This window comes from Penicillium vulpinum (genome assembly GCF_028829585.1).
Source record: "Penicillium vulpinum strain IBT 29486 chromosome Unknown utg000003l_segment0_segment0, whole genome shotgun sequence".
In the NCBI taxonomy this organism is placed as follows: domain Eukaryota; kingdom Fungi; phylum Ascomycota; class Eurotiomycetes; order Eurotiales; family Aspergillaceae; genus Penicillium; species Penicillium vulpinum.
The window spans coordinates 6,403,744-6,429,343 of NW_026643243.1; the positions used below are offsets into that span (position 1 = coordinate 6,403,744).

Sequence of the window (25,600 nt, forward strand, 5' to 3'; positions counted from 1 at the left end):
GCCGCATCCAAATTTAGCGATGCCCAAAACGTCGACCAATGATGAACGTGGATCTGCACTCCAGTGCTAAATACGTTGCCTATCAGCACACAGCCTTCCAGCATCGCCTTGATTTGCTGGCAACCAACATGTTTGAAAGTGATTGATTGGGAGAAAGTTATCTTTAATTTCCGGAATCCATGCAGCTTAAGGCTGAGTTAATACTGGATACTGGAAACTTATATACCTTAGTTTTCTTCCATGCTTCTCATTATTCAAACTGCCTTCTAAGATTTCACACTTTGAAACATCCGAAACAAAAATATCCTTTTCCATAGGAGTGTATTTGTCTGAAGATGGCACCCACAGGCCTCGCACATCGGCCAAAAAGCCAGTTGACAGAGAAATTGCAGCGATCGACAAGGAACCTCGTTGGCCGTTCAACAGCCGTGTGGGATGATTCAAAATATCGTTATCGTCAATCGACAATGGAAATATGGCACAAATCAGCAGACACATTAAATGATTCGAAGGATCGGTGTCATCGGTCAGCTAGATCGATGCTATATCGATCAGTGTCAAAATGGAACCAATCGGCAGATCAGTTATACCGAGTCGCCCGTATTGAAGACACGAAACAACATGTTACAGCAGCGCGTGATGAACAAACCCAAGAGCAAAAGCCCTCACAATCACGATTTTACTCACGGGCACTCAACTCGCAACCAACAAACCCATCTCCAACCCCCGAGACCACATCGCCCTCTACAACAGTGAAGCCAATCAAATCTGTCTCGGTCACTGGGTCTTCACTATCTCCGGAGGAGCAGATAAAGGCCCTGTACGAAGCAACTGTCCTCGTCAATTCTATGGCGAAGCAGGCAATACACTTGCGGGATGGCAAAAAGACAGTCCTGGGCGAAATTGAGCTTGAGTGGATCAACTCGACTATCACCGATGCCAATAATGCCGCTAATGACTTAGCTGCGTTTGTGAAGCAGTTCAAACCAACCAACCTCCGAGACCGCAATAGTTGGCAGCGTCGTGACTATCAACTTGCCCTGAAAAAGGAATCTCGCATGCTTCTGTCTCGTCGCAAAGTCGAGACGGTTCTTGACCACCTTCGCTCACTACCAACCAGTTTAGGCAAGGATGACGCATTTTTCTCTCCGTCTGAGCTTTCAAAGGTCGCTCCTGCAATCTCAGAACTCCCATGTGAGACGAATTTCATATCTGTCTTCGAGCTTCCATGTTTATCCCCTGTGAAAGCTGAGCGGCCTGTACCGAAAATTATTGTGACACAACATGATGGTGATAATAACGACAATGACGTATACTCCCATACCGATGAAAGTCCTCCCCCAAGCTACGAAGCAAGCAGGGTGAATAGCCCGGCAGAGTTACAGTGAATTGCATCACTGCATAGCTTCCGAAGATTGGATGAGGAACGATATGATTGCTATGTAACTTATGATACCACACGAATAATGAATCAGTATCTTATTGCTTTAAGCTAAATTAAGTTCCCAAGTTACAAATTTCTTGGCTTCTATCAGTCCAATTTTTCTGTCCTGTCAATTAAATCTAAAAAAGCCCCAACCATAAAGATATATACAGAGTGGACACCGTGAACAATATTTAAAGACGTGACTGAATATCAAGTGCGTTGATCTCCTCAGTCACAGTGTTGACTGCCTCAACCGCCATTCCATACCCAGCCTGGTAGCCAGTTCCACCGGCGCCATAGTTATGAACAACAACCCCCCGGCGTCCTGTAACACCTACTTGCACATTTTCCCTGGCAACACGAGCCCCACCCTCGCGAGATGGGCGTAATCCAGCAAAAGCACCAAGAATCTCAGTCTCGTCTGAGTTTAGGACAGGAAGCAAAGCTTTTGTTCGAGACAGTATTGATTCTGTCTCTTCTCCGAAGGTATCCGGTGTACTGTTGATATAGTTCAGTTACTGTCATATGGAACTCCAAGAGAAAGCGATAATGAAATTATGCTGTTCTGAAAAGGGGCTGAAATGACTCTACTTACCCAACGTTCTTTTGCATAAATCCACCAAGGATCACGTTTCCATTCGAGTATGGTCGAGGAATCACATAAGTCTCATAGTCCTTGCCATGTCTCATGATATTTTGCTGAATATGAGAGGCTCTTGCAAGTAGAATCTGACCTCTAGTGGGGAAACACTTTGAGTCCTGGACGCCCGGTAACTCTTTTGCTGCATTTCCAGTGCAGTTGAATACCACCTTGGTATCCTTGCTGAGATAGCCGGACGAGACATGGGGCAACTTCTTGCGAATAACTCGCACTCCATATTCTTTCGTGACCTTCTGAAACAAATATCGAAGATGCATTGGTGCATTGAGTGTTACTGTCGTGAACTCTATGCCAAATGCAACACCTGCTGGCAGGTCCTGTGTGGCAATCTCCTTGAACTGTTCAATGGCAATATCGATAAGCACATCTGGGATAAGCAAGGAAGTCGACCATAACTCACATCTTTGAGATACGCAGCCATTGAGTCAATCTTTTCACGGGATGGTAGCTCATCCCAATACTCCACTGAAGGTGTTTCCTTCACAAACGCATTCTTGCCATCCTTGGCTGCGAGATTGAGAAGATACATATATCCAAGCTTGTCCCACCGCAAAGCGTTAGGATCACTTGCAGAGATAGCAGAGAAATTGGCACCAGCCCTAAATTCCGGTTAATCTTTTGTGAATGTGAACTGACAGCAGGAGTTTCAACGAACCATGGTGAAGTGTAATTTATCGAAGTGTCTCCTGGAAGATGCTCTGCAATGATGGTTGTGTGCCGACCATAGCCTTTTTCAGCGAGAACGAGGGCTACATTCAAGCCGATTATGCCGGCCCTTATAGAAATCAGTACCAAGATTCCGAAACAGTCGTCGCGTGTTTTAACCTACCCGATGATCACAACAGATTCGCTTTTCATATTTTCGAGTGACTTGATTGACAGTGAAAATGAGCCTTGTTATTTATTCCTTACGCGCTACCTTTGAAAGCTTTAAATACTTTACAGTCAAGGGCAGTTTTTTGGATTATGTGGTCTGATGTTGATTTGAGCCGCGGCAAAGTCCGCGGTGCATTGCCCGCGGGTTGATTCAGCGGATCCGATTGGCGGCATGGCTGACGGGGATAGGCGGGGCTAAGCGGTACCGCTCTTCATTGGTCAATAGATAGTACTCAGTAGGAGCCTCATCGCGGCGGACAGCAACATACTAATTTCAAGGTCCGATAATCATCATATGGCTATGGAGCCAACTCAGAGAAGAACATACTCTACAATTATTAAGTGAGATAATGTAATTTCTATTAATCTATAGTCATTAACTTCATCTGACGAAAAAATGCAGTTTCAATATTGTATGGCAATTTGGTGTAACTAACTGACTAACTATAAATCACAAAAAAAACATATGCACTTTTATGTGGGATTTTCTACCCCGTGGTTCGTTGGTATTTTGGAAAATACCCTGCGTCTGACTGTGTATCCGCCATTAGATTCAACACAATCCATCGTTTCAAATAGGACAAGTTGTGTGGAGAAGAGCTTAACCCTATAGGCCTCAATAGACTCGAGAGCATGCCGTTAATGGATCGAGATAATCTTCTTCCGAAGCGCCAGCAGTCCCACGTTGCACTTTTGTTCAATATCGAGTTTGCTCCAAGGCACGCCCTTCACCAATGGAGTCTCATCCGAATCCAAGAGCTTGTTGTACTCTTCCACCTTAAACTTGTCGCTACCATAAAATCTCTGGATCTTGGATGCGTCGCTAGTGGGAGGAGATGCCTCCAAGATTTTGCGCAAAATATTCAAAATTCTTTCCTCACTTTCATCATCTGTGGCTGGCGATTCGAGATGGTCGGAGATACCTGAGTCTATGCGTTTGATGAGGCTGCCCATAGTGACAATTTGTTGTTGCTATAACTCAATCAGCACTTCCAGATGCTTCGCCATCATCCAAGCAGCAAGCTACACTTACATCCATAAGACGCCAGAGGCGGTAGTCCTTCACAGTGCTTGCCCACTGAGAGGGGCTACATCAATCCCGGTTAGACAAAATGAACAGACGGAATCATATACAAGGGGAGCATACTTGGTACAGAGCAAGGTATTGCCCCCACGGGCTTCCCAAGCAAGTTGCAAATCCTGGTGTAACTCTTGCTCGCTGGCAGTCTCCTCCTTTGAATTGGTCTTGGCAACGCTAGCCCCGCCGCTGGCCCAGGGACTTGAGACGCTGAGTGCCGCTGCAGCTTTCATCTTCTCTTTAGTTGTCGTAACTGAGGATTGTTCCGCCTGTGTGAGGATCCGAGAGCTGTAAAGTTCTCCACCTACAGCGAAGTTGGTCACAAAGGCGTTTCCTAGAAACATTGAAACGTTGATCAGCATATCAAATTCTATAAGTTCACATGTAAGAGATAAAAAGTGTGTCTCACCATAATCGCGATAGAAGTCATCCACGTCCTTGGCATTGGATGTCGCTTTCGCATCAGCAATGCATTGAGGTGTGAGACGCAGACAGAAGTCATCCAACTCAATTACTGCTCGTGGAAACTAGACAGATAATCAGAACCGCTGAATATCTCATTTAGTTGAATTTGACTTACCTTGTAGGCGATCTCTAGTTTCTGTACAGATTTTTGGTTGGTATTTTTGGTTGCGTTGGAGCTCTCTTCCTCATATGCTGCGGAGGCAGATCCACTAACTCCGAAGCCTTTGGCAGAGCTAGATATGGTTTAGAAATGGTTTAAGATGGGCACTTGAGTCACTTACAGATTGGCTTCGATGGCAAGGGAACTAAAACCTTGACGTGCCATACTGGACTGGAAAGCATCAAGCGTCTCGGTGACAAAAACTTTGGCATCGTCGTGAACAAAGAATGGAGGGACTGGGGGCACAGGATCCTAATGGCAGATTATTAGTCCATGAGCAACATGGAAAGTGTGATGAGGACTCACAAGCCAGTCAGCAGAACCCTGATTGGTCTCTTCATCAGTGGAGAGTGACACGATTTCAAAAGCTTTTATCTTGTTAGCAGTGAATAGCCTATTTTTATCAACGCATATATCCTAAAACATACCCTGCTTCCGTGCCTTGCGAAGAGTTACTTTCCCGGGGGCAGCATAGTATCCGTGTAGAGCCCTATTGTTCATCAGAACGCGCTCCCATTGCTGTTCTGTCAAGTCCATTGGCTCAGGAAACTGTTCCGTTCTAGGGATTATCAGTAAACAGAACCCCAGGAGCTACACTACACACTGGACAACACACCCAGCAGCTGTAGCAAAATTCATTGAATCGGCAGTCAACTTCGCAACAGTGTCGGACAACTTCTTCAGATCCTCCACCGCAGCCGCATCTTTCCCGTCGAATTTGCCAAGCATATTCTTGAGTTCTTCTTGTAGTTTGGATTGCTCAACATGCGGCTTAGGCTTGTTCATAGTGGCGCTAGTGATGAGCTTGACTCGAGCCACAGGGATTCTGGTGCTGCTGGCCGGCTTTTCAGCCCCATCTTTCTTTTTGTCGGTTTCATTTCCTTTGCTAGCATCGCCATCCAAACTCTTTCGAAATGCTTTAGTATAAAGATATAATTATAGAAAAGTCAGAAAGAAACAAACCTCTCCAGTCAAAGACAAGTAATATTCAAGAGTAGTCGTATCGGCGATGTAATTTTTATCATCTGCCGTAAATCTCAACTTCTTTGATCTGTAGAATCCCAGGTGGTATTAGCACAGGCTTACTATACTCTGCCAAAAGGTTATTACTGACACAGAAGCCTTCTGACGGATTAAGGCCAGAGTGATCTTGGAAGGATCACCACTGCCGATCTCAGAACTGGGGAACGAGGGGAACGGGGCTCCATCCTTGCTGTCAAGCACAATCTGGAACTTGAGAAGTTTGCCGTCAGACATAATTGAGTGCTTCACGAGGCAAAGTAGAAAAAACAAAATTGATGTTTGATAAACGAAAAAGCAGGTTCCTAGGGACGATATATATAGACTTGATCAAGTCCTTCAAGCGGTCATGATAATTACACGGAAACCGAAGGAAGAAAGGCTGAGTAGCTAAACAACACTGTCAATACAATAAATTCCTCATGCACAGAGTGGAACTAGTATCTAGTTGCGATCGACTATTCATTTGCAGGGACACGCTAGAAGACGGTGAAAGATGAAGAGCGAATTGACCCTATAGCAAGCCACCTATGTGCCTAAGCTCATCTGGAGTCTCCATAGCACTCGATGCTTCCCCTCATACTAACCATACCAAGCGAACATACTTACTTTCTGAGATGTCTCGTGCAGGTGAAATGAACTGCAAGTACGGAATACCCGACATTTGAAAAGGTTCAGCTATCATATATCAAGCCACTCTAAAAGTGGAACTCAGGGGTGTGGGGACAGCCAATCGTGTGCGAATCAAGTCCTTGCCTACCTATGTAGTTACCCCTACCACACGATGATCTATACTGAGTACGATGGGCGTCCATATTCAGCTGAAGATGTAGTCTCGTAATAACATAAATCACAATGCATGCATAAAAAATGCATGATTATTTGGTTTTTGTGCTTTTGGATTACTTCAACTGCCTCAGCCAGCCAAACCTCAATGACCAACACCATGGACCCCTCTATTCCAGCGAACTCATGTAATAGATGACGTTTCCATGCTTCTCTGCCTACTTAGCTGCCCCTACCAAAACGACGATCCATACTGAAAACGTACTCTCGTTACAAGATATATCACAACGCATACAAAATGTATACTAATTTGGCCTTTGTGCTTTCGAACTCTTTTCAGCTGCCCTCCGCCAGCCAAACTCCACTGGCCAACACCATGGACCCCTCTATTCCGGCGGACTCATGCAATGGATGACGTGTCTACGGTTGTACAGTATACACCTTTGTCAAGATCAATGCGAAGCACAGCAATAGTGCATGGGTATTTGGGAGGGAAGATATCCACTAGTCATGCCGAAAAAGTATATGAACTGCCTTCTCTCCGCGCTTCAATTGATATAAATCCAAAATCAGGCTCAACGATCGCATAACCAGAAACTTCTACAACTCCATTAGCTATCTTGATTGTTCATCATGTCCGAAGAGTGGAAGCCCATCGACCACAATGAAGTGAAGAGCAAGGAGGCGTTCGAAATGGCTCTCGTGGATTCACCGAACTCTGTTGTCAAGGAACGGCCCGACCAGAGTACCAATCGGTTTATTCTGCAGACCGACGGGTTCCATGGTATCTTGTTCCACAGATGAAGAACCTCTCAAGAGACTTATTTAACTAATTCTCACTAGATTTGCAGCGGTACGTTAAATCGGGCATGAGATTCCCCAAGACCAGGGATACTTTCGAGAAGGATATGCCCGAATCCTACTTCAAGAGCCTGAGTGACATCGATTCCGGTATATATGCGGTATGTGAGCATCTATGATATAAACGTGTATCACGGCTAATTATTTGTGATAAATAGTTCACGCGAGATTCTATCATCTCGATTTCTGTCAACTGCAATGATTTCAATAGCAATGGGCTTGGAAAACTTGGTAGGTGGTTTCATAAGCTCTGCTTCGCCCCTATCTTTTACTAAAGATAATCAGTGACCTCGGCCAATGGTGCAATTGCGTACGCCACTGAAGCCATGGATATGTTGAAACTCGAACCAGAGACAAATTTCAAAGCACAGCTAGCAGTGCTTCTAGACCCCAAGTACAAGACTGCACCAAAAGACGAAGCCTTTGATGAGGCGCGGGAAGGTGCAAAAATGGCCCTTGAGCAACTGCGAGACACAGCCCGAGAGAAGAAGCAGGATGCGGAGGACATGGTAGCGTTGCTAACCGCGGTGGGCAATTTTGAGCCTTTCTTTCTTCCGATTCTCCAATACTAACAGGATAATGCAATAGTTCCATAATAAAACGGCTGCGGACGAGAAGAACGCCATATTGCTCAAGCAGGAATATTTCGACGGGCCTGTTATCAACATTCAATCGAAACAGGAAATAAAGGGCCAAATCCCATATTCTGGTTTCCTGAATGCCGAAGTAGCGCGACTACTCAAGTTGATCAACGATTCGGTCATTAAACGGGACGACGCTTATTCGAGATGGGTAATTGACTACTTCTCTCACCAAGTATTATCCTAACTAATCACCAATTCAACAGGACAAAGCGAAGGACGGGGCAATCGTTTCAGCTTTCTTCGGAGTCTTTGGTTGGATCGCCTCGGGAATCCTCACAGACCGTGCCATTAAAGCCAGGGCACAGTATGATGACTTGGTCAAGCAAATTGAAAAGGACCGTGCCGAGCAGGCTGTTACGGTAAAGCTCATGGAGTGCATCAACACTGTTCTCTATCAGATGAAAGACCTGCTTCCAATGATGACCAAGGCCCTTGCCGCTATGAAAGAGCTACAAGGGTTGTTCAACTCCCAGCAGCTGAGTTTCGATATCATTATCCAAGATTTGGATGGCATCGGTAAGGGAGTCCAAGCCAGTGCACTAAAGTGGAGAAAGGCGTGGATCGAGAACAGGATTGACAAAGCTGTTGAGAAGTATCGAGAGGTATGCTTCTATAATTACCGTCGACTGCTATTTGAGAAACGCTGATAGGCCTACAGATAAAAGAGACTGCGGAAGAATTCCAAAGAAGCGCAATTGCCGACACTAGTTAATAATGAGCCCTTCGCAAAACCCAATTTGGGGCCAAAATCACGATCCGGCACCCAACCCAGACTCGGTGGCTGGGGCCCGAGACAACCAAGTCTAGGCACAGGTTGAACCCAATTTTGTGTGAAAACGTAGGCTTGGTGTTCATCTTTCAAAACTAGAATACCATTCTTTACATTCTAACACTCATTTGACCAATATCATATTCCAAGTCCAATTCCGAGATCCATTGTGTGTAGGTAGTAGTAGTAATCTAGTAGTAGTAATCTAGCCTGAAGATAAGAACTCACTAATAACCAATACTACACACATATACCTACATTCTATATATAGTTAGCCACAATCTCACGCAATTCTCAAAACTCAGGCAAATAAACAAAATACAAACTGTAGACAAGCGGAGATACCTCGGCGGGGGTATCTCGGTGGTCGGGTGAGACTCGGGTCACAATTTTCAAACCCCTGCCATCTCATCCTTATCTCAATTTAGATATAAAGTCTAGATCGCCGCTTAAATATATATCGAAAAAAAAATCAAGAATTTTTACAAATTCTTGCATATTCTCAACTCATCATGTCTGAACATATAGATTCACACGAATCTACCCCTAAAACAAGCATGTCACAGTCTTCCTCTGTCGAGGATCTCAACGCCACTCAGGAGAAGTCACATGCCTCACCTCTCCAGCGCTTGAAAAAACAATGGAAGGAGATAAAAAAAGATTGGGGACCTCTCATGGCGGCCAAAGAGGACATGGATGACGAGTACACTTTCCCACCCGGCCGTCATTATGGGCAAAGATAGCTTGACAATTGTGAGTGTTTTGTAGTATACCACATCATGGTCGAACTTGTCTAATGTTTTTTTTGGCAGAAATATACAGGACTCACTATTTTTTTTGTCAAGACGGCAAAAGAGTGGGAATTTTCTTCGACCCAGGGAACGCTATTCCTAATAATTCAGCGATCGCGACATGCAAGATATGCGACCTTCCTACTATCAACCTGAACCCCCCAACTGCTTTCCAAAGCACCCTACCTTCACGATATCAACGAACAATTTCAAAATGATGGCGTTTGCTTTGTGGAACACAAGCGGAGACTATTTTGCAACATGGCGTTCGTTGCCCTTTTTTGAGGGTCGCATTTTACTGATGGTCTTCCTGGAATGTTGAGGATTTGGCTGTTTCCAAGACCTATAGATAGCCTCTTTCTCTCTTACCTCTCTTATAATCTATAATATCCTAATGCATATTAGTTGCGCTTCTCTCTTCTCTCTCCTATTGATACATTTACCTATCTGAATTTTGATTCCGAAGAGGGAGCAGGTAAGAGAATGGCGTTGAGAATGGCGTCCGTCCTTCACGGCGTAGATATATTGGGCCCAAGATGATATTTGGGCCGTGATATGTAAGAATATCCCAATTTGTTTTTAAACGTATACGGAGGCTGTAGGGGGCATAAGTTGCAGACTTTTCTATATATAATCTTTGACTGCGTTGAAGGTTGGTTTGAGTGCATAGTGTTCGCCTAAGTATCGAGGCACCAAGGCACTGATAGTGGAGAAATGATGGCCCCGGGGAGTCCCGAGGTTTGTGACACATGCTAAACTCTAAATTTAGAAGGATCCATGGAACATGACTCGGGGACATAAATTTTCTATTCACATCGGTTAGGCATCCATAGGTCCTTCGGGTTTCTGGCCGTAAACCACCCGCAATTTCGTGTATAGGTGATGCGATGTATCTCGCAGCTCCGTTCGAATTCCTGCCAACAATCCCTCGATTTCGGCGCGTGTCCACCCAAGCACTCTTGAAAACAACGCATATGTATAAATAGGCATAGCTTCAAGCATGTTGAGTTGATGGTACCGACCAAGCTCTTTGAGCTTGGGGTCTTTGGGCCATGGACTTTGGGGCAGCTATTCAACAATAAGCATGGGGGTTCATTTCATCAAGGAATGGCGGAACATGCCTTATAGATATCTTCTTTGACATTCACAAACCCGGCCTTCTCCATCCGTTCTTTCCAGGTTTCGGAGGATGTCATTTCCTTTCCAAACATGCGTGATGATTCGTGCATATGCTTAATGGATAACATAAAGTTCGTTGCGCGGAGGTGAGTTCCGTCATCCGAATAAGTATTGACGTCGAAGCTTGCCATCTCAAACCATCCATTGGGATTCAGATTGTCAAGTGCCTGTTTGAAGAGCATATCATGGTCACGGATGGAACCTTCCAATTCGCGCCCATGGATATAGTCAAATGGCTTGCTGTATGACCATGGTTGTTCAAAGTCATCAATCTCAAAGCGGCAGTTTGGAGGCACCCTAGTCATACATTAATATTATAAAAGGGGACAGTATAATAGCAGTGACACGAACCATGATGGCTGAATAGCGCTTAGGTCAATTCCTGTTTCAATTAGCAAATGGTTTAACCGGCTTATAGATATATGCCCATACCAATTATCTGTGAGTTTGGGTGTGTACTATATTGCTTGTTAGTAGTAGATTTGACAGAAATCCTAGAAGAGAACCTACTCTGCATATTCGATTGCCCATAAACCTGTTCCTGTCCCGAGATCTAGTACTCGCTTTGGACTTTGGACTGGTGCTTGGCACAATTCTCCTTTGAGGATCATTAGATAAATGTGGTGGCTCTGCTGCCCATTAATATCTTGTGTTTTCGGAATCAATAAAAGTGAAAACCAACCAGATCAAGGCGATCTTGCTCCCGTTCGTCATTTGGCTGTTTGAACGTCAGTCTGAGATAGAGGCTCAACGTTTACATGGTCACGTACCAGAACGTATTCTCCTTCATGGTATGAGTGATATCTGCGACCGTTCTGTATCTGATCAGCACAGTTCGTGATCCAGTAGCGAGGTAGCACACTTCATATCTGCGATTATTAGCAACTACCGAGCAAATGGTTCCGCCACATTAACATACTGATAGTCTAGCACGCTCGATGTCACACTTGTGGTGTAACTGGCATTGTCAAGTCTATCATGGTCAGCAGGATATACACATCGTTACAGATCACTGCTCTTACGAGTCACAGTATAACGAGGCACCTTCGGCGTCGGACTAACGATGTTAGTTGAATAGGCAAGGGAAATGATGCATAAAAAAAAAAGAGATTTCATGAAATACTAACGTCGGGCTCGACCGGAGTCGATGCATGGTGCGAATCTTGACACATCTTCGATATTTTCGATCTACAAGACAGCATACAAACGTAGCGAAGCGCGTTGGAAACAATTGGCGATAGGGATCAGAAAAAAGCGAAAAGTAAAAACTGCAAAGCACACCGACTGCCGTCTTATGACCCCTCTGTCTTCAAGGCAGCTGTTAGCGTCCCAGGTTATCGGGTCAAGCGCTACGACGTTGAATTCAACGAACATTCGTACCGTCAGCGGGATAAGTGGCTCCTTGCGTAAAGAAAGCTACCACAAGATGTACGTTTTTCTTAATTTTTGGGGTACATATCCCGCACAACGGTTTTTAATGGGCGTTAGTTGGATAATTTGAGTGGTTAGACAACACCTAGCGCATTGATCGCTCCAAGCTGATTAGCCCACTTCTGTGCGATGACCCGCAGTACCAAAAAGGGGTTATTTCTTGGCCAATCAGGGGTGCATTGCAACGGGTCAAGGTCCCTGGATGTAGTTTGTGCCAGCCACAACCCCATTGGATTTGAATGATATCAACTTACAAAGTACGTACTTATGCACTATGCAATCTGACGATAACTTAAATATAATAGCATGTTAATACCTTGTGTTGAAAGAGTCAAGTGTGCAAACTCAACTACCTAAACTAGGTCCGTGCAGTGACTCCAGGGCTAGAGCGGGGCGGGACAACGTAATTGCTTGTAAGGACCTCCGTACTTTTGCCCAAATTCTCGTATCCATGTGAGAAAATTGTTCAATTCGCTGCTAATCACACAGTTTTGACACCATCGGTTCCGAGAACTTGGTTGCCAGTAGAAAGAAGTGAAGAACAAACTCATCCCACTCACCGTACGGAGTAATGATAGTCGCTTCGGCACGAGTCTCAATCATCTTGTTCGGGGATTGAGAAATTTCCCATTTATGCAGACTGGTACATGCCTACATATGTATGTATATTCCCGGTTGTACAGCATTAGGCATATACTACTCCGTAGTTGTTCTAGAACTCAATTTAGTTGGCATTGTCACGTGTTAGGGTGGCGACTTTGAGGCTGTACCTTCCCCAAGGAAGACTGTTGATCTTCAATATTAATATATTTCATTCCATCTATAATTACTCCAGGGCTATAAAGTATACTTACCATACCAAACGGTCAATAATACAACATTTGAAAGAATAACAAAACTTGGAAGCAAATGTTCAAACCTCGGCCCGCCAGCCCGCCAGCCCGCCAAAACCTACCAAGTATCAAATAAAAGTCAAAGCCGTTTTTGTCATGATCGCATGCTATTTTGTACTTTGTACGCTGAAGATGCTTTCAGACTTCAGTGAATCCCATCAATGGCGTCCACCTGGGTAACCTGTGTAGATTACCTAATTGGGTAATATTTTCCAAGGTTCCTGAGGTCCTGGGTTGAAATTGACCTCAAATTTCCCCCGCATTGTCCTTCGTGTGCAGGGATATTCTCCAGCGCTAAAAGCTAGTGATGACGTAAACATGCTTAAACCGTTCTATTGGTCTTTAATCATTTCTTGCTCTCATGCTGCTTCAGTTGCTTGGTTTGATTATCATGGCCAAAAAGGCATTAAAATGTCGGTATTCTTACTCTCTGGGGATTTCGCTGCCATTGGTGTCCATTCGCGTGGTGACCCGCTAATTGATACATCATTCACTAGTTTACCTATCTACTCCACTCTCATGGGTATGTAATCCCTATTTTGTATGTTTGAAAAATTTTCAATGGCAGGGGAGGGTGTCTCTTCCTTCCGTGTGAAAGGCTTTGCCCTACTTCTCGGTTCGTTTAGCACTCCTCTAGCCCAGGGCTCGAGGGCTCAGAATCCAATGATTCGATAGAGATTCCGACTTTTTGACCTATAATAGGCTACCTATCTAAATCATGTTACATGGATGGCACTCTACGGGAGATGTACCTGTTCGAAATATTCTACTCGCCTGGGGAATGACCCGTCCTATTTACGTATTTCGTCGGATATTTCCCGCTGCAAGTTCGCGACGTCGGTTTGTCGTAGGTGGAAGTGACCACTTGGTGCTTTAATTTCATTTCATCTTTCACTTGGCCGCATCGGGTCGATTCTTTTAAGTCTCACGGTTCTTTCAGCTTCGTCACCTATCCGAGACTGAAAATTCTAATATTTTCTCTTCAGTCTTGCGGAATTAGGTGATATAGTATCCAAGGCAAGAAAGAAGGGAGAAAGAATGCATAATGACTAGATGCTGCAGAGATAGAAGGTAGGGTAGCGATTCGTTATCCATGTGCCGCAACAGGTGTTCTCAGCTGAACAGGGGCGATTTAAATCGGCTATGTGATATGACGGCTGTATTGTTGAATTCGGCTTCGTTGACACGATATGATGCCAGGCAATGTAATTACTAGCTCTTCAGCCGGTGACATCCATTTGGACGTGTCCACATCATGCGATAGATCGCGGTGATCATTTAATGGTCAAATAAATCATGTGTTTTCATTTATACGATAGACGGAGGGGGGAAATGAATGAAATGTGCACAAGGGCTATATACATCGAACCTCTTGAGTAGTGCTATTGATTTCCGTTGTCAAATTACTCAAGTGTTTTGCTTAGCACAACGCCATACCAGATCGTAGCAACGAGGCTGACCAAGTTGACCAAGCTTGAGATGCCATGTACGCGGCCGAACTTCTTGTTCAGGGCCAGCATCTCCTTGGAGTGAGGCGCCGGGTCGTAGCTCCTCTTTCCATCACGGGTTTCTACAAATGTTAGAATATTCAATTCTTTTTTACCTGAAACATCGTGCCAGCGGCTAACGCACCTTGATGCTTACGCTCGCGCATCACATTGATGGTGATGGGACGCAACACGAACATGTTCATCAGCCCGGTCACTGCCACAGTTGCCAGAGGCAAGAGGGTATTAAGTTGGTTCTCAGGCGCAGTGAGACCAGACAGACCCAATACCTGTCCGCCGTGGGAAGCAGTCAAAGCAACCACTACCGGCAGCGCAGACTGCAGTGAGAAGTAGATGGGGAAGATGGCGGTCTGCAGACTAGCAAACTGGGGCCGCGGAAGAGCGCGGAAAGCAACAAAACCTCCGACAAAAGTCTTTGAATTTGTTAGACAATGCTTTTGGAGAGGACGATTCGATATGCGCCTGGTTCAGATATCAATCTCACCTGGAAGAACTGTGTCCCCAAAAGGGTGCCATAGCTACCTCATTTATTAGCATATGGGCCATAATTAAGTTAATAAACAAACCTTAGAACGTGGTAGGGGCGAGGATCCATGATTTTGGGATATGTCGTGACTTTGGGAAAGTTGAAGTGCTGATAAAGTTGATGTGAGGTTGCATCGAGGGGAAGAAGTGGTACTTATCGCGACGGTCAGATTCTTAATCAAAACTTTATTTCCACTGCCAAACAACGGAGGTGACTTATAGCAACGCACAGACCATCAAACACCACAAACACGTTGTATGATGTCATGTGCCTTCGCGTTTGGGTCTAAACCGCAAGTGGAAATATCACGCGTCTGCCTGTTGTCTTGAGCCTCAAGCAATTTTGGTTTGCCATTTTCCCAACATCATCATCATCATGGCGGAGAAAGAGGCTACAGTTTACATTGTGGACATGGGGCGGTCGATGGGCGAGTGCCACCATGGCCGTCCTATGACAGATCTTGAATGGGCCATGCAGTATGTCTGGGATAGGATCACCGCCACGGTATGTAACTTGACTTTGTTCAACGCCAGAGAATTGACAATTCCAGGTTGCTACCGGTCGAAAAACAGCTACAGTTGGTGTGGTTGGCCTCAGGACAGATGGTGAGTAATAGCCTACCAGTCAGCATGCATTGGGAGCCCGGGAGCCTCGTCTCATGTTTGGAACAGGAACTATCAACGACTTGGAAGAAGAGAACTTCTCTAACATTTCTGTCCTCTTTGGTCTTGGCCAGTATGTGTGGCATGATGAATTGACTGTTTCATGTTGAATAACTTGACTAAATTGGCGTTCAGGGTCCTCATGCCTGATATCCGGAAACTGCGAGAAACGATCAAACCTAGCAAGACTAACAGAGGTGATGGTATGTGACAGTTGAAACCCCATCGGGCTACTCATTCTAACTTCATATAAGCCATCTCTTCTATTGTCATTGCCATGCAGATGATCATTGAGTACACTAAGAAAAACAAATACAAGCGCAAGATCGTTCTGGTGACCAATGGTACCGGTACGATGAGCGACGATAATATCGAAGGTATCATCGAAAAGATGAAAGAAATCAACATCGAGTTGGTGATAATGTATGTTTCTTGCTGTTGTGACTTTACATTCGTGCTAATACTACCCAGTGGTGCTGATTTTGATGACGCTGGGTATGGTGTAAAGGAAGAAGACAAAGACAGCCGCAAGGTACTAATACACCCCCAATGTGTTCCAATATTCATGTTGATCGAGTTCTCCGTAGGCTGAAAATGAGACTCTTCTCCGAAGTCTTACTGAGGACTGCGAAGGCGTTTACGGAACGTTGGAGCAAGCTATTTCGGAATTGGATATTCCCCGCATCAAAGTGACGAAGAGCATGCCATCTTTCAAAGGAAACCTCATGCTCGGCAATCCCGAAGAGTATGACACAGCAATGACCATACCTGTGGAGCGATATTTCCGAACCTACGTCGCCAAGCCAATCTCGGCGAGCTCGTTCGTGCCACGCTCCGGCACCGAAGCCGGAAGTCAAGTACCGGGTAAAGGCAATGTTGAAGGCGACGGTCTTACTTCAGTGCGAACATCACGGACATATCAAATCACAGACGAGTCCGCGCCAGGGGGTAAGATCGACGTTGAGCGCGATGACCTCGCCAAGGGGTACGAATACGGACGTACAGCAGTTCCTATCGAACAAACTGATGAGAATGTTGCGAATCTACAAACATTTGCTGGTATGGGGCTGATCGGGTTCGTTGGGAAGGATCAGGTGTGTCTCCCTACAAACCCCGAGTATTATAGCAGCTAATCCTGTCACTTAGTATGACCGCTACATGCACATGTCCAACACGAATATCATCATTCCTCAGCGTGCAAATGACAATGCATCTCTTGCGTTGTCTTCTCTCATTCATGCACTCTACGAATTGGAGTCCTATGCAGTTGCCCGATTGGTGACCAAAGAATCCAAACCACCGATGCTCGTGTTGCTAGCCCCGTCTATCGAAGCAGAGTATGAGTGCTTGATTGAAGTACAACTTCCATTTGCAGAAGACGTGCGGTCATATCGGTTCCCACCTTTGGATAAAATCCTCACTGTCTCTGGCAAGGTGGTAACTGAACACCGCAACCTCCCAAGTGCCGCTTTGAAAGATGCGATGAGTAATTACGTGGACAGCATGGATTTTGTTACCACAAATGATGAAGGGTAAGTATACTTTAGTTTATCATCCAATCGACGAGCTAATCAAAAGAGCCAGGGAACCCACCGATGATCTCCCAATTGACGAGTCATTCTCGCCATTACTGCACCGCGTCGAATCAGCCGTGAGATACCGTGCTGTGCATCCCAACGATCCTATCCTCGACCCCTCAGAGCGGCTCACCGAATTCGCACATCCCTCAGAAGACATGGTCAAGAACTCTAAGTCCCAACTTGAGAAATTAATGTCTACAGCAGATGTCAAGAAAGGTAAACACAATTCTCAAACTACATTCTAAAAAAAAGTCTACTCACAAACACATTCTGTTTTATAGTTCCACCAAAGACAAAAGGCCGTAAACGCCAACGCGAAACAGAGAAACCCCTCTCAGGCCTGGACGTCGACGCCCTCCTCAGCCTCGAACCAAAGCGAACGAAGATTTCCACCGAGAATGCAATCCCAGAGTTCAAGCAAACGCTTTCCCGCGCAGAGAATATCGACATAATCCATGATGCTGTGCGGCAAATGGCCAAAATCATCGAGACCCAGATTACGCATAGTTTCGGCCACTCGAATTATGACCGCGTCATTGAAGGCCTCGGTACTATGCGCGAAGAGCTTGTGGATTATGAAGAACCGGTGGTGTACAATGACTTTGTGCGTCAGTTGAAAGGGAAGCTGTTGCGGGAGGAGCTGGGTGGAGATCGGAAGGAGCTGTGGTGGTTCATAAGGAAGGGGAAGCTTGGGCTTATTGGGAAGAGTGAGGTGGATAGCTCGATTGTTGAGGAAGAAGAGGCCCAAGAGGTGAGGTTTGGTCTCTTGATGTGGAATGGAACGAGTGCTGACGGTGCGTATAGTTTCTAGCTGCCAATTGAGCAATTGAGTTGGAGGGGGGCGGAGATTATGGTGTCGTCTTGGAACATGAAACATCACACTTTTTTTCAAGCAAAATTCAGCCCATGTAAAGGGTGCTATGTGGGTGGTGTTATGTAGATAATGCGCTGTAGAAGCATGGCCGAAGAACAGAAATCAAGTACGGTCCACCTCAGAGGACCGAGTCCGATGATGCTGGCTCTCTAGATCAAGGGATACGAAATTTAAAATATTTAAGGAGAAATTGAAATCTTGATCGAGTTCATGAACAACATTGTCATATCAACGTAGAATTGACACATACAGGAGCGGAATCAGCAGACAAAACAATGTGGGATGAGGTGAATCGGTACCCAGTTGCAACACATCTGACGATTCGCCAATCAACAACAGAACCAAACGCCGTGCACAACATGCCTGAAAAACAAGTATTCGCTCCAGAAAACAATAACAGACCGAGATTTGCAAACTCAAACATTAAAAAAGCATCCAGATGCATCACGGAAAAGGGGTATGCAGAAATATTGTCCCTGTGGGACGAGAAGAATGGAAGAAGCACTCTGAAGAAACATGCAGAGTTCCTAGGGGCAAACGAAGAGAGCACAACAGTTAGTGGATAGTCTTGATTGCCCGTGCAGGGCTGATGGTATTGCTACCAATACGGCCACTAGGCTTCCGAACACCACGAGACTCGCTGCGGGTATTTTCCGTTGCCCGGCGAGGACTGGAGCGAACTTTGCTGACTGAGATAGGGGCAGTGCCGCTCTTGCGGGTCACGGGAGTCTTGGGTGCTGAGTGGTCAACCCAGTTCTCTTGGTCTTTGTGGTTGTCTTCTGCAAGGGTGTAGCTGGCTGTGACAGTGGCAGAGTAACTGATAGACCTTGATGTAGGCGAGGCAACAGGAGACCTCGATGTACGCTGGGCTAGGCGGCGAAGCTGTATCTCTTCTTCACTCTCACTGCTCTCATTGCTCTTCCTGTGGCTGCGCTGGCTGCGCTGCTCGTTTTCAACCGCAAGCGATCCGGAGGCGGTTCGGGAATAAGGGTGGTGACGTGAGTCCTTTCGGTGGGACTTGCGAGGCTGGCCAGGGGTCGGTGCAGGAAGATCCTGGTCTGGGTAAGCCGAAGCTTCATTGTGATCAATCTCTCCAAGGGCTGCACGTTTGGAGTGGCTATTGTTTGGTGGGGTTGAAACCACTCCGTTGCTGGTGCGCTTCTTGGTCGACACTCGCGGAGTGACAGGTGTGGACTGTGCTAGTTTCTCGCGCATGCTATCCTCAAACCACCATTCACGGAAGGCACCCTGGTTGAGGTGGAGCCAGTGCTGCTGAGGTCCAACGACCATACCGGGTCGCATGAATCTCATGAAGGCAATCACTTCATTAGCAGTGAATCCATACTTGTAGATCAGGTAAGCACCAATCAAGCAGCCCGTACGGCCCAGGCCTGCCTTGCAATGAACTGCGATACCCTTCTTCTTGATAGTGATCATCTCATGAGCCATTTTGATAAACCGTCTGACAAGTTGCAAGGGAGGGCATGTGCCATCCTCAAAGATCATGTCAATATGAGCGATTCCCATTGCGGTGAAGTAAGACGGGCAGTAGAGCTCCGAGTTAAGTCGTACAACGAGCCCGACGTTGCGCTGGTGGAAATGGGCGAGAACATTCTTGAACGGCATAGGAAGCTTCGAGGAAGAGATTTCCGAGATTGTTGTGGGCAATGCGTTGTACTCGGGCGTGTTGACAGGAATGGGTGCCACGGGCTGTTGCTGAGGAGATGCAAAAGCAAGGAAATCTGGGGTAATCCAGTTGAAGTCACCCATATCGACTCGCTCAAATTTCTCATACCTTTAAACAAAATCAGCATTGTATCTTCGGTACTATAAGCAGTGGCACTTACTCCTCGAGATTGAAGTCGCGAAGTCCGCAAAGAGACTGCTCCTTGGCCTTCCACACTCCATAAACGACATCTTGAATGTTCAAAATGAAATCTGCCTGGCTGTATCCAGCATCGCGGAAAGGCATGTAAGGAGGGTCTGCCTGCGCGATGGGTGCCAATGCTAAATGAGGTGGCCAAGATTGAATCATGACCATATAGCATGCAACAAGGCAGGCCGCATTGGCGCGACTCCGTGAATCGGTCTTGCTGTAGAAGACCACCGGGCGGTCACTGTTGGCTGGATCGCCAAGGATCTCGTGGAAAAGCACAGCAAACCGGTAGAGGTGACCAATGTGGAGTGGGCCGAAATCAGCGTGAAATGCATTGTAAAGAAGAGTGTCATCAATGGTGAAGTACACGGGAGAGCGGCGCTTGCTCGGAGTGGCGGGCTGGGCACGTGCCCGCTTGCTTGGGGACTTGGGTGCGTCCTGATGGAAGGGAAACGGGGTTCTGGAGCTGGGAGCAGAATCATAAGATGCAAGGTATAGGCGGTCTAGAGGATGACATGTCTTAGCTCTCAATTCTGGGTGAAAGACATTCAAATTGTCGAAGACCATTGTACCAACCTTGGATGTACTCGATCATCTGGCCGCCGTGGTTGAAGTCGGTAGTCATATTGGAGGTTGTTTGTTGACGGCCGCCTAGACTTGGAGTGATTGTGTAACGCTGATAAACAGCGAAGATGGATTGATATGGTACCGTTACAGGTCCTGGTGTTGTTTTGGTGTGACTCGGAGGATAGCAAAGCCAATGGTAAGAAAAATAGTCGCGGTAAAACTAAGACCTAAACACTCATGATCAAACTGAGTGAGGAAGATGTATGAGTGTAGAATGTTAAGGATAAAGAGAAAATGAAAGCCTGGATGCGAAAACCTGTACAGGTGGATTAGAGGAAAAGGAAATCAACAAGTCCAAGTTCATGATGTTTGTGGCAGCTGCCATGCCACTGTTATGTTGTACTTTACCTGTTTGGGACTAGTGGCTGTCGTTGGCGTGACAACTCTACAGCCTCAGGCATTAATTGGTGCCTTCAACATTCCAAAACATCAATACCACAACAAACAGACAAACGACACAAACAAAGCAAACCATGTAAACATTAACAGAGCGTCAGAACCCTCACATCTCATACATCTCTTACCTCTTGCAGATGTCCACTCTCGACTCAAGCCCCAGTCTTCAGCCTTCAAGCCTGTCTCCTGATTGCACATTTCCATGGCATATTGCATCCCCAGAATAGAGCATGTCTCTTGCCGACAATTTATTTGCGGGTTGCCATCATGTTCCCAGTCAATGCCATACATAGTTAGCCTTCCAATCACTCCAAATCAGCATATGAGCTCAACAATAAGGCACTTGTGCACGCATCCCTCTGCCTCATCTCGTACAAAAGGGCCGGCATATAATTTTTAGATCATGATGGTCAGTGTATAACATCCGTATTATCGAGGGCCATCGTCATCCCAGTGAGAGATGATACTCAAGCGGCTGCTTCTACAGTTCCTGACATAAGTGGTCCATCTAATACCGAGTGTACACAATTGGCACCCTCTGAGCTATATGGCCAAGGTGTCATATGGGCACAATACAACGGCTTATTTGTGATTTGCTGCATATTGACTTTCCTCAATAGGGCCTATCATGCTCGATAACACTCGACCGGTCGGTCATTCCCCATGGTTCCTTTGGGCAAATGACACTATGGTCACAGCCTGTCCTAATGATACATTCTCCAGCAAACCATTTGTTATGACTAAAAAGAGCAATTTAGATGGTGTTCTGTTTCCACTTCCAAATGGAGCCTGCCTTCATACGCCAGTAAACACCAAGGGCAGTGTGGCTGCTGCAATCTTAGTAGTGGCTGGATTTTATGCAAACTCAATGCAAGGACGCCTCACGGTCAGCTATTTTGCTTCCAAGTTTGAATGCTCCACTTGGTCAAACTCGCGTTCGGTCCCCCCTAGGAAAGCTGTGATCGACGCACAGGAGCCCCCGCAGATAACACGACCCTTGCCTAATCCTACAGTCCATGCGCTAGTACACATCCCTCGCTTGGATTTTGAAATATTCTACGATTGCTTGCTGATTGCTTGCTGGTGCTATCCTTATTCTGACAGAGAAATATCTGATTTGGTTACGCAAGTTCGAATGGACCATGCTAAGTCACCCACGTTGCAATTGTCTCTATATATGAGACTACCAAATATCCCGTAAAACAGAACAGCTTTCTTTAATTTACAAGCTTACTTATTAGTGCCAGCCTTGCTAAAGACTTGCTCCAACTGTATCGCTTGAAACCACTCATCTTAACTCAAGATCATGTAGGCACATACATCCCTTCTTTCGCGCAATCTCCGCTGAGATGAAATTACCTGCGCGGCTTGATAGATTACAGCCCGTTAGTACGGAGTACCTTGACGGACAATAACAACCACGGGCAAACAGTAACCCCCGATGATCGCAAATGTGAGGGGGCTCTCGATGACCGTGCAAAGCCCTGTCAAAATAAACCCAAAGAATGATATATAATCCAGCCTTTAGATTCAAATTTTGCATTCCTTTCTATACACAGGTCACTTATTCACTTTACGTCACTCTTTTTCTATTTGTACGCTTCATCATCAAACCACTCTTTTCAACTCTTCAAGTTTTTACAAACATCACAACAATGAAGTTCACTGGGTTGACCGTTTCACTCGCCCTGGTTGGCTTGAGCTACTCTGCGGCTCTTCCCAGCCTCGGCAATGTCGAGGGTACCGTTGCTACCATTGAGGGTGCTGTTGGTGGTGTCACAGGTTCCGCTGCTAGCATTGTTGCGCCTATCACCTCCACCGCTGGCGGCCTGACCGGCTCCCTCAAACGTGACGATACTACTGCCATTGGCCAGACTGTCGACACTATTCCCAGCCTTGCCAACAGTGCTGTTACCATTGCTGGTAGTGCTGTCGGTACCGGCGAAAGCCTTGTCTCTGGTGCCGCTAGTACTGCCGAGAACGCCGTTACCCGTTCCGGTTCGACCACGAAGCGTCAACTCAACGACCTCGTTGGTAGCACTCTCGGGAGTGCCGTTCCCGCCATTATCCAGGAAACCAAAGCTGGAGGCATGACTGGTACCCTCAAGCGTGATGGAATTGCCCCGCTTGGGAAGGCCATCGAGACCATTCCCAATCTTGCCAACAGCGGTATTTCCATCGCTGGCAGTGCCGTTGGTACCAGTGAAAATCTTGTCTCTGGCGCCGCTGGCGCCGCAGAAAATGCTGTTGGTCATACTTAGTCGCCACGGTATACTTCCAAGGTTTATCCATGGATGTCTCTTCATTTCTTCTCACATATGGGTCATCCTTTTGGACTTTGAATGATTGATCAAGTTTTTATGTACATTATTTCTCGGAGGCGTTAGATACCTCTATATGACTTCCACACAAGTAATCTACCTGAGATGAAAAACCTTGCCCTAAAATCATTTTCGTCTCACTTTCACGCACTATTATCCAAATCTTAGAAAATGCGTTACACCTTGTTCTAGTGAGACTCCAGCATTGATCTCAATATCGTACGTAGTTTCATATTAATTAGAGGCTTTTAGATGCCTTATCTCCCCCCGGGACAGAAGGAAGTGGTTCTAAACCCATGATCGATCTGTTTTGGGTGTAGTCTTGATTACTGGATATTGAACCCCTCACGAAGCTTGGTATCGCTTCGTGAGAATTACTTAACCATACAAACTTCGTTGCAGCCAAACAGAATGCAATTAAACGCAGTCCCACTAAGCCTTCAGTATGGAAATTTTTGTGCGGCGTTTAATTTGTTCGAGTCGCAGTGGATTTTCTTCCAATATGCCTTGATAGCTGACGGTCTAGGCAGCTAACTTCCAGATGGCATGATCATAGGTGAGACATATTTCGTATTGGTCATCTTCGTTTTTTTTATGCTTTGGGATTATCAAATCAAACAAGATATATGCCTGCGGGGCTGCTGTGTACCACTCAGTGTATATATATTTGTAGCCCATTTAGGTCTACCTCCCGGGCTATATTGAATCGAGCAATATTGTGCATTGCAATAGCCGTCATGATCTATATAAATAGACAAGCAGTTTGCATTAGGTCTTGCAATATCTCCGATCAAATATATATCACTGTATTTTGAAACTCATAGTTGCTAGCAACACTAGTTTCAGACTATGCGCCGACAAAATCTGCTCACTATAAAAACCTGGCCTAAAAAAAGTGCCCATTAATGGATAGCCATGGAGATTGCATCGAATGTTTAAATCAACAATAATGATTTGGAATAACGTTATACACGGCCATCTACGGCTACTCCATACAAGTCGATGAACCAATCAAGAGACGGCGAAAGCAAGCCAATCATCAATCGGCTCGGACAATGTCCAATTCCGTTGAATACCCCCGTGGCCAGCCCGTGGCCAATTGGTAAGAAAGTGAGTTGACCTCGGTTCTTCTGGATTATCAGAAGAATACAAGAAGAGAGTCATGTTCTTGTGTTCACAAAATTTCCCTATATCACAATCTGCCAAGTCTTTCCGGTCAACCCTCCGGCCAACGACGTCATTCTATTTATCCCCGCGAACACTCCGGAAACAGTTTCCTCTTTTCGCATATCCACGTCAAATAACAACCATGTCGTCTGCTACATCCTTCTTCGATTTTGAGCCTGTCGATAGTACGTATAATCTCTGTACTGTCGCTGCCTACCCTCCCCCTGCATCACATGCAAACACGAACCCTGAAGAATATAACTGCTAACCAAACCCCGCATGCGAATAGAAAAGGGCGCACCATTCCCTCTCTCTTCGCTGAACGGCAAGGTCGTGCTAGTCGTGAACACCGCCTCAAAATGTGGCTTCACGCCCCAGTTTGAAGGTTTGGAGAAGCTTTACCAGAATCTGAAGGCCAAGTACCCTGAAGACTTCACCGTCATCGGATTCCCATGCAACCAGTTCGGAAGCCAGGACCCTGGCTCGGACGATGAAATCCAATCTTTCTGCCAGCTCAACTACGGCGTCACATTCCCAGTGCTCGGAAAACTTGATGTCAACGGCGCTAACGCTGCACCGGTGTGGACTTTCCTGAAAGAGCAGCAGCCTGGAATCATGGGCATTAAGAGCGTTAAGTGGAACTTTGAGAAGTTCCTTGTCTCTGCCGATGGCAAGGTTGTCAACCGCTGGGCTTCCCTTACCAAGCCCGAGGGACTCCAAGACACCATTGTTAAGGAGATTGAGAAGGCGAAGAAGGCGGGCACTCTTGCTTCACAGAAGAAGGAAGCTGATGCTGAGCAGGCTAAGCTGTCGTAAGGCTGTGCTTGATGTGTTATTTTCTGAATGGTAGTGATACCTTCATCTGTTTTCTTGTATCTATATCCCAGTGCTCCTGCTTGTGACATACTCGTCCTTTTCGGTTTATGATTCCGGCCTACGATGGAATTTCACCGAGTGGTAATAGTAATTCATATCCCAGTCTCAAAGCTCATTGATACCAGTTTTGTAAAAAGTCGCTAAATC

The 25,600-nt window shown here is 45.9% G+C and overlaps 12 protein-coding genes across 12 annotated transcripts; 7 read left to right on the forward strand and 5 right to left on the reverse strand.

Annotated features, from left to right (window-relative positions):
* Window positions 1-335: 335 nt before the first annotated feature.
* On the forward strand, window positions 336-1,388 carry N7479_007453 (uncharacterized protein; the record flags this gene model as incomplete). Its single annotated transcript, XM_057255147.1, has 1 exon — window positions 336-1,388. One exon carries the CDS (start codon window positions 336-338, stop codon window positions 1,386-1,388), a length of 1,053 nt encoding a protein of 350 aa, XP_057109009.1.
* Window positions 1,389-1,617: 229 nt separating this feature from the next.
* N7479_007454 (FAD-dependent oxidoreductase) lies at window positions 1,618-2,945 on the reverse strand (the record flags this gene model as incomplete). The annotated part of the gene is made up of 5 exons (XM_057255148.1): window positions 1,618-1,924; window positions 2,022-2,425; window positions 2,488-2,686; window positions 2,743-2,862; window positions 2,917-2,945. The coding sequence occupies 5 exons, from the start codon at window positions 2,943-2,945 to the stop codon at window positions 1,618-1,620; spliced, it is 1,059 nt and encodes a 352-aa protein (XP_057109010.1).
* Window positions 2,946-3,602: 657 nt separating this feature from the next.
* On the reverse strand, window positions 3,603-5,923 carry N7479_007455 (uncharacterized protein; the record flags this gene model as incomplete). The annotated part of the gene is made up of 11 exons (XM_057255149.1): window positions 3,603-3,935; window positions 3,997-4,051; window positions 4,111-4,375; window positions 4,451-4,568; window positions 4,622-4,739; window positions 4,788-4,918; window positions 4,973-5,034; window positions 5,095-5,225; window positions 5,283-5,572; window positions 5,630-5,717; window positions 5,781-5,923. 11 exons carry the CDS (start codon window positions 5,921-5,923, stop codon window positions 3,603-3,605), a joined length of 1,734 nt encoding a protein of 577 aa, XP_057109011.1.
* Window positions 5,924-7,105: 1,182 nt separating this feature from the next.
* Window positions 7,106-8,624, forward strand: N7479_007456 (uncharacterized protein; the record flags this gene model as incomplete). The annotated part of the gene is made up of 6 exons (XM_057255150.1): window positions 7,106-7,256; window positions 7,316-7,434; window positions 7,492-7,564; window positions 7,619-7,860; window positions 7,922-8,125; window positions 8,181-8,624. The coding sequence occupies 6 exons, from the start codon at window positions 7,106-7,108 to the stop codon at window positions 8,622-8,624; spliced, it is 1,233 nt and encodes a 410-aa protein (XP_057109012.1).
* Window positions 8,625-9,258: 634 nt separating this feature from the next.
* On the forward strand, window positions 9,259-9,489 carry N7479_007457 (uncharacterized protein; the record flags this gene model as incomplete). Its single annotated transcript, XM_057255151.1, has 1 exon — window positions 9,259-9,489. The coding sequence occupies one exon, from the start codon at window positions 9,259-9,261 to the stop codon at window positions 9,487-9,489; it is 231 nt and encodes a 76-aa protein (XP_057109013.1).
* An 867-nt stretch (window positions 9,490-10,356) lies between these two features.
* Window positions 10,357-11,888, reverse strand: N7479_007458 (class I SAM-dependent methyltransferase; the record flags this gene model as incomplete). The annotated part of the gene is made up of 10 exons (XM_057255152.1): window positions 10,357-10,605; window positions 10,659-11,013; window positions 11,068-11,098; window positions 11,149-11,174; window positions 11,227-11,345; window positions 11,399-11,434; window positions 11,487-11,577; window positions 11,636-11,689; window positions 11,739-11,773; window positions 11,844-11,888. 10 exons carry the CDS (start codon window positions 11,886-11,888, stop codon window positions 10,357-10,359), a joined length of 1,041 nt encoding a protein of 346 aa, XP_057109014.1.
* Window positions 11,889-13,451: 1,563 nt separating this feature from the next.
* On the forward strand, window positions 13,452-13,715 carry N7479_007459 (uncharacterized protein; the record flags this gene model as incomplete). Its single annotated transcript, XM_057255153.1, has 2 exons — window positions 13,452-13,563; window positions 13,609-13,715. The coding sequence occupies 2 exons, from the start codon at window positions 13,452-13,454 to the stop codon at window positions 13,713-13,715; spliced, it is 219 nt and encodes a 72-aa protein (XP_057109015.1).
* Window positions 13,716-14,443: 728 nt separating this feature from the next.
* Window positions 14,444-15,143, reverse strand: N7479_007460 (DUF4149 domain-containing protein; the record flags this gene model as incomplete). Its single annotated transcript, XM_057255154.1, has 4 exons — window positions 14,444-14,610; window positions 14,673-14,961; window positions 15,033-15,066; window positions 15,115-15,143. 4 exons carry the CDS (start codon window positions 15,141-15,143, stop codon window positions 14,444-14,446), a joined length of 519 nt encoding a protein of 172 aa, XP_057109016.1.
* Window positions 15,144-15,449: 306 nt separating this feature from the next.
* N7479_007461 (ATP-dependent DNA helicase 2 subunit KU80) lies at window positions 15,450-18,127 on the forward strand (the record flags this gene model as incomplete). The annotated part of the gene is made up of 10 exons (XM_057255155.1): window positions 15,450-15,578; window positions 15,625-15,679; window positions 15,746-15,809; window positions 15,872-15,939; window positions 15,991-16,159; window positions 16,208-16,268; window positions 16,324-16,830; window positions 16,883-17,268; window positions 17,321-17,532; window positions 17,598-18,127. 10 exons carry the CDS (start codon window positions 15,450-15,452, stop codon window positions 18,125-18,127), a joined length of 2,181 nt encoding a protein of 726 aa, XP_057109017.1.
* Window positions 18,128-18,745: 618 nt separating this feature from the next.
* On the reverse strand, window positions 18,746-20,691 carry cdcA (phosphoprotein phosphatase CDC14; the record flags this gene model as incomplete). The annotated part of the gene is made up of 3 exons (XM_057255156.1): window positions 18,746-19,985; window positions 20,038-20,569; window positions 20,643-20,691. 3 exons carry the CDS (start codon window positions 20,689-20,691, stop codon window positions 18,746-18,748), a joined length of 1,821 nt encoding a protein of 606 aa, XP_057109018.1.
* Window positions 20,692-22,744: 2,053 nt separating this feature from the next.
* On the forward strand, window positions 22,745-23,350 carry N7479_007463 (uncharacterized protein; the record flags this gene model as incomplete). The annotated part of the gene is made up of 1 exon (XM_057255157.1): window positions 22,745-23,350. The coding sequence occupies one exon, from the start codon at window positions 22,745-22,747 to the stop codon at window positions 23,348-23,350; it is 606 nt and encodes a 201-aa protein (XP_057109019.1).
* Window positions 23,351-24,572: 1,222 nt separating this feature from the next.
* On the forward strand, window positions 24,573-25,393 carry N7479_007464 (glutathione peroxidase; the record flags this gene model as incomplete). Its single annotated transcript, XM_057255158.1, has 2 exons — window positions 24,573-24,762; window positions 24,867-25,393. The coding sequence occupies 2 exons, from the start codon at window positions 24,573-24,575 to the stop codon at window positions 25,391-25,393; spliced, it is 717 nt and encodes a 238-aa protein (XP_057109020.1).
* Window positions 25,394-25,600: the final 207 nt, after the last annotated feature.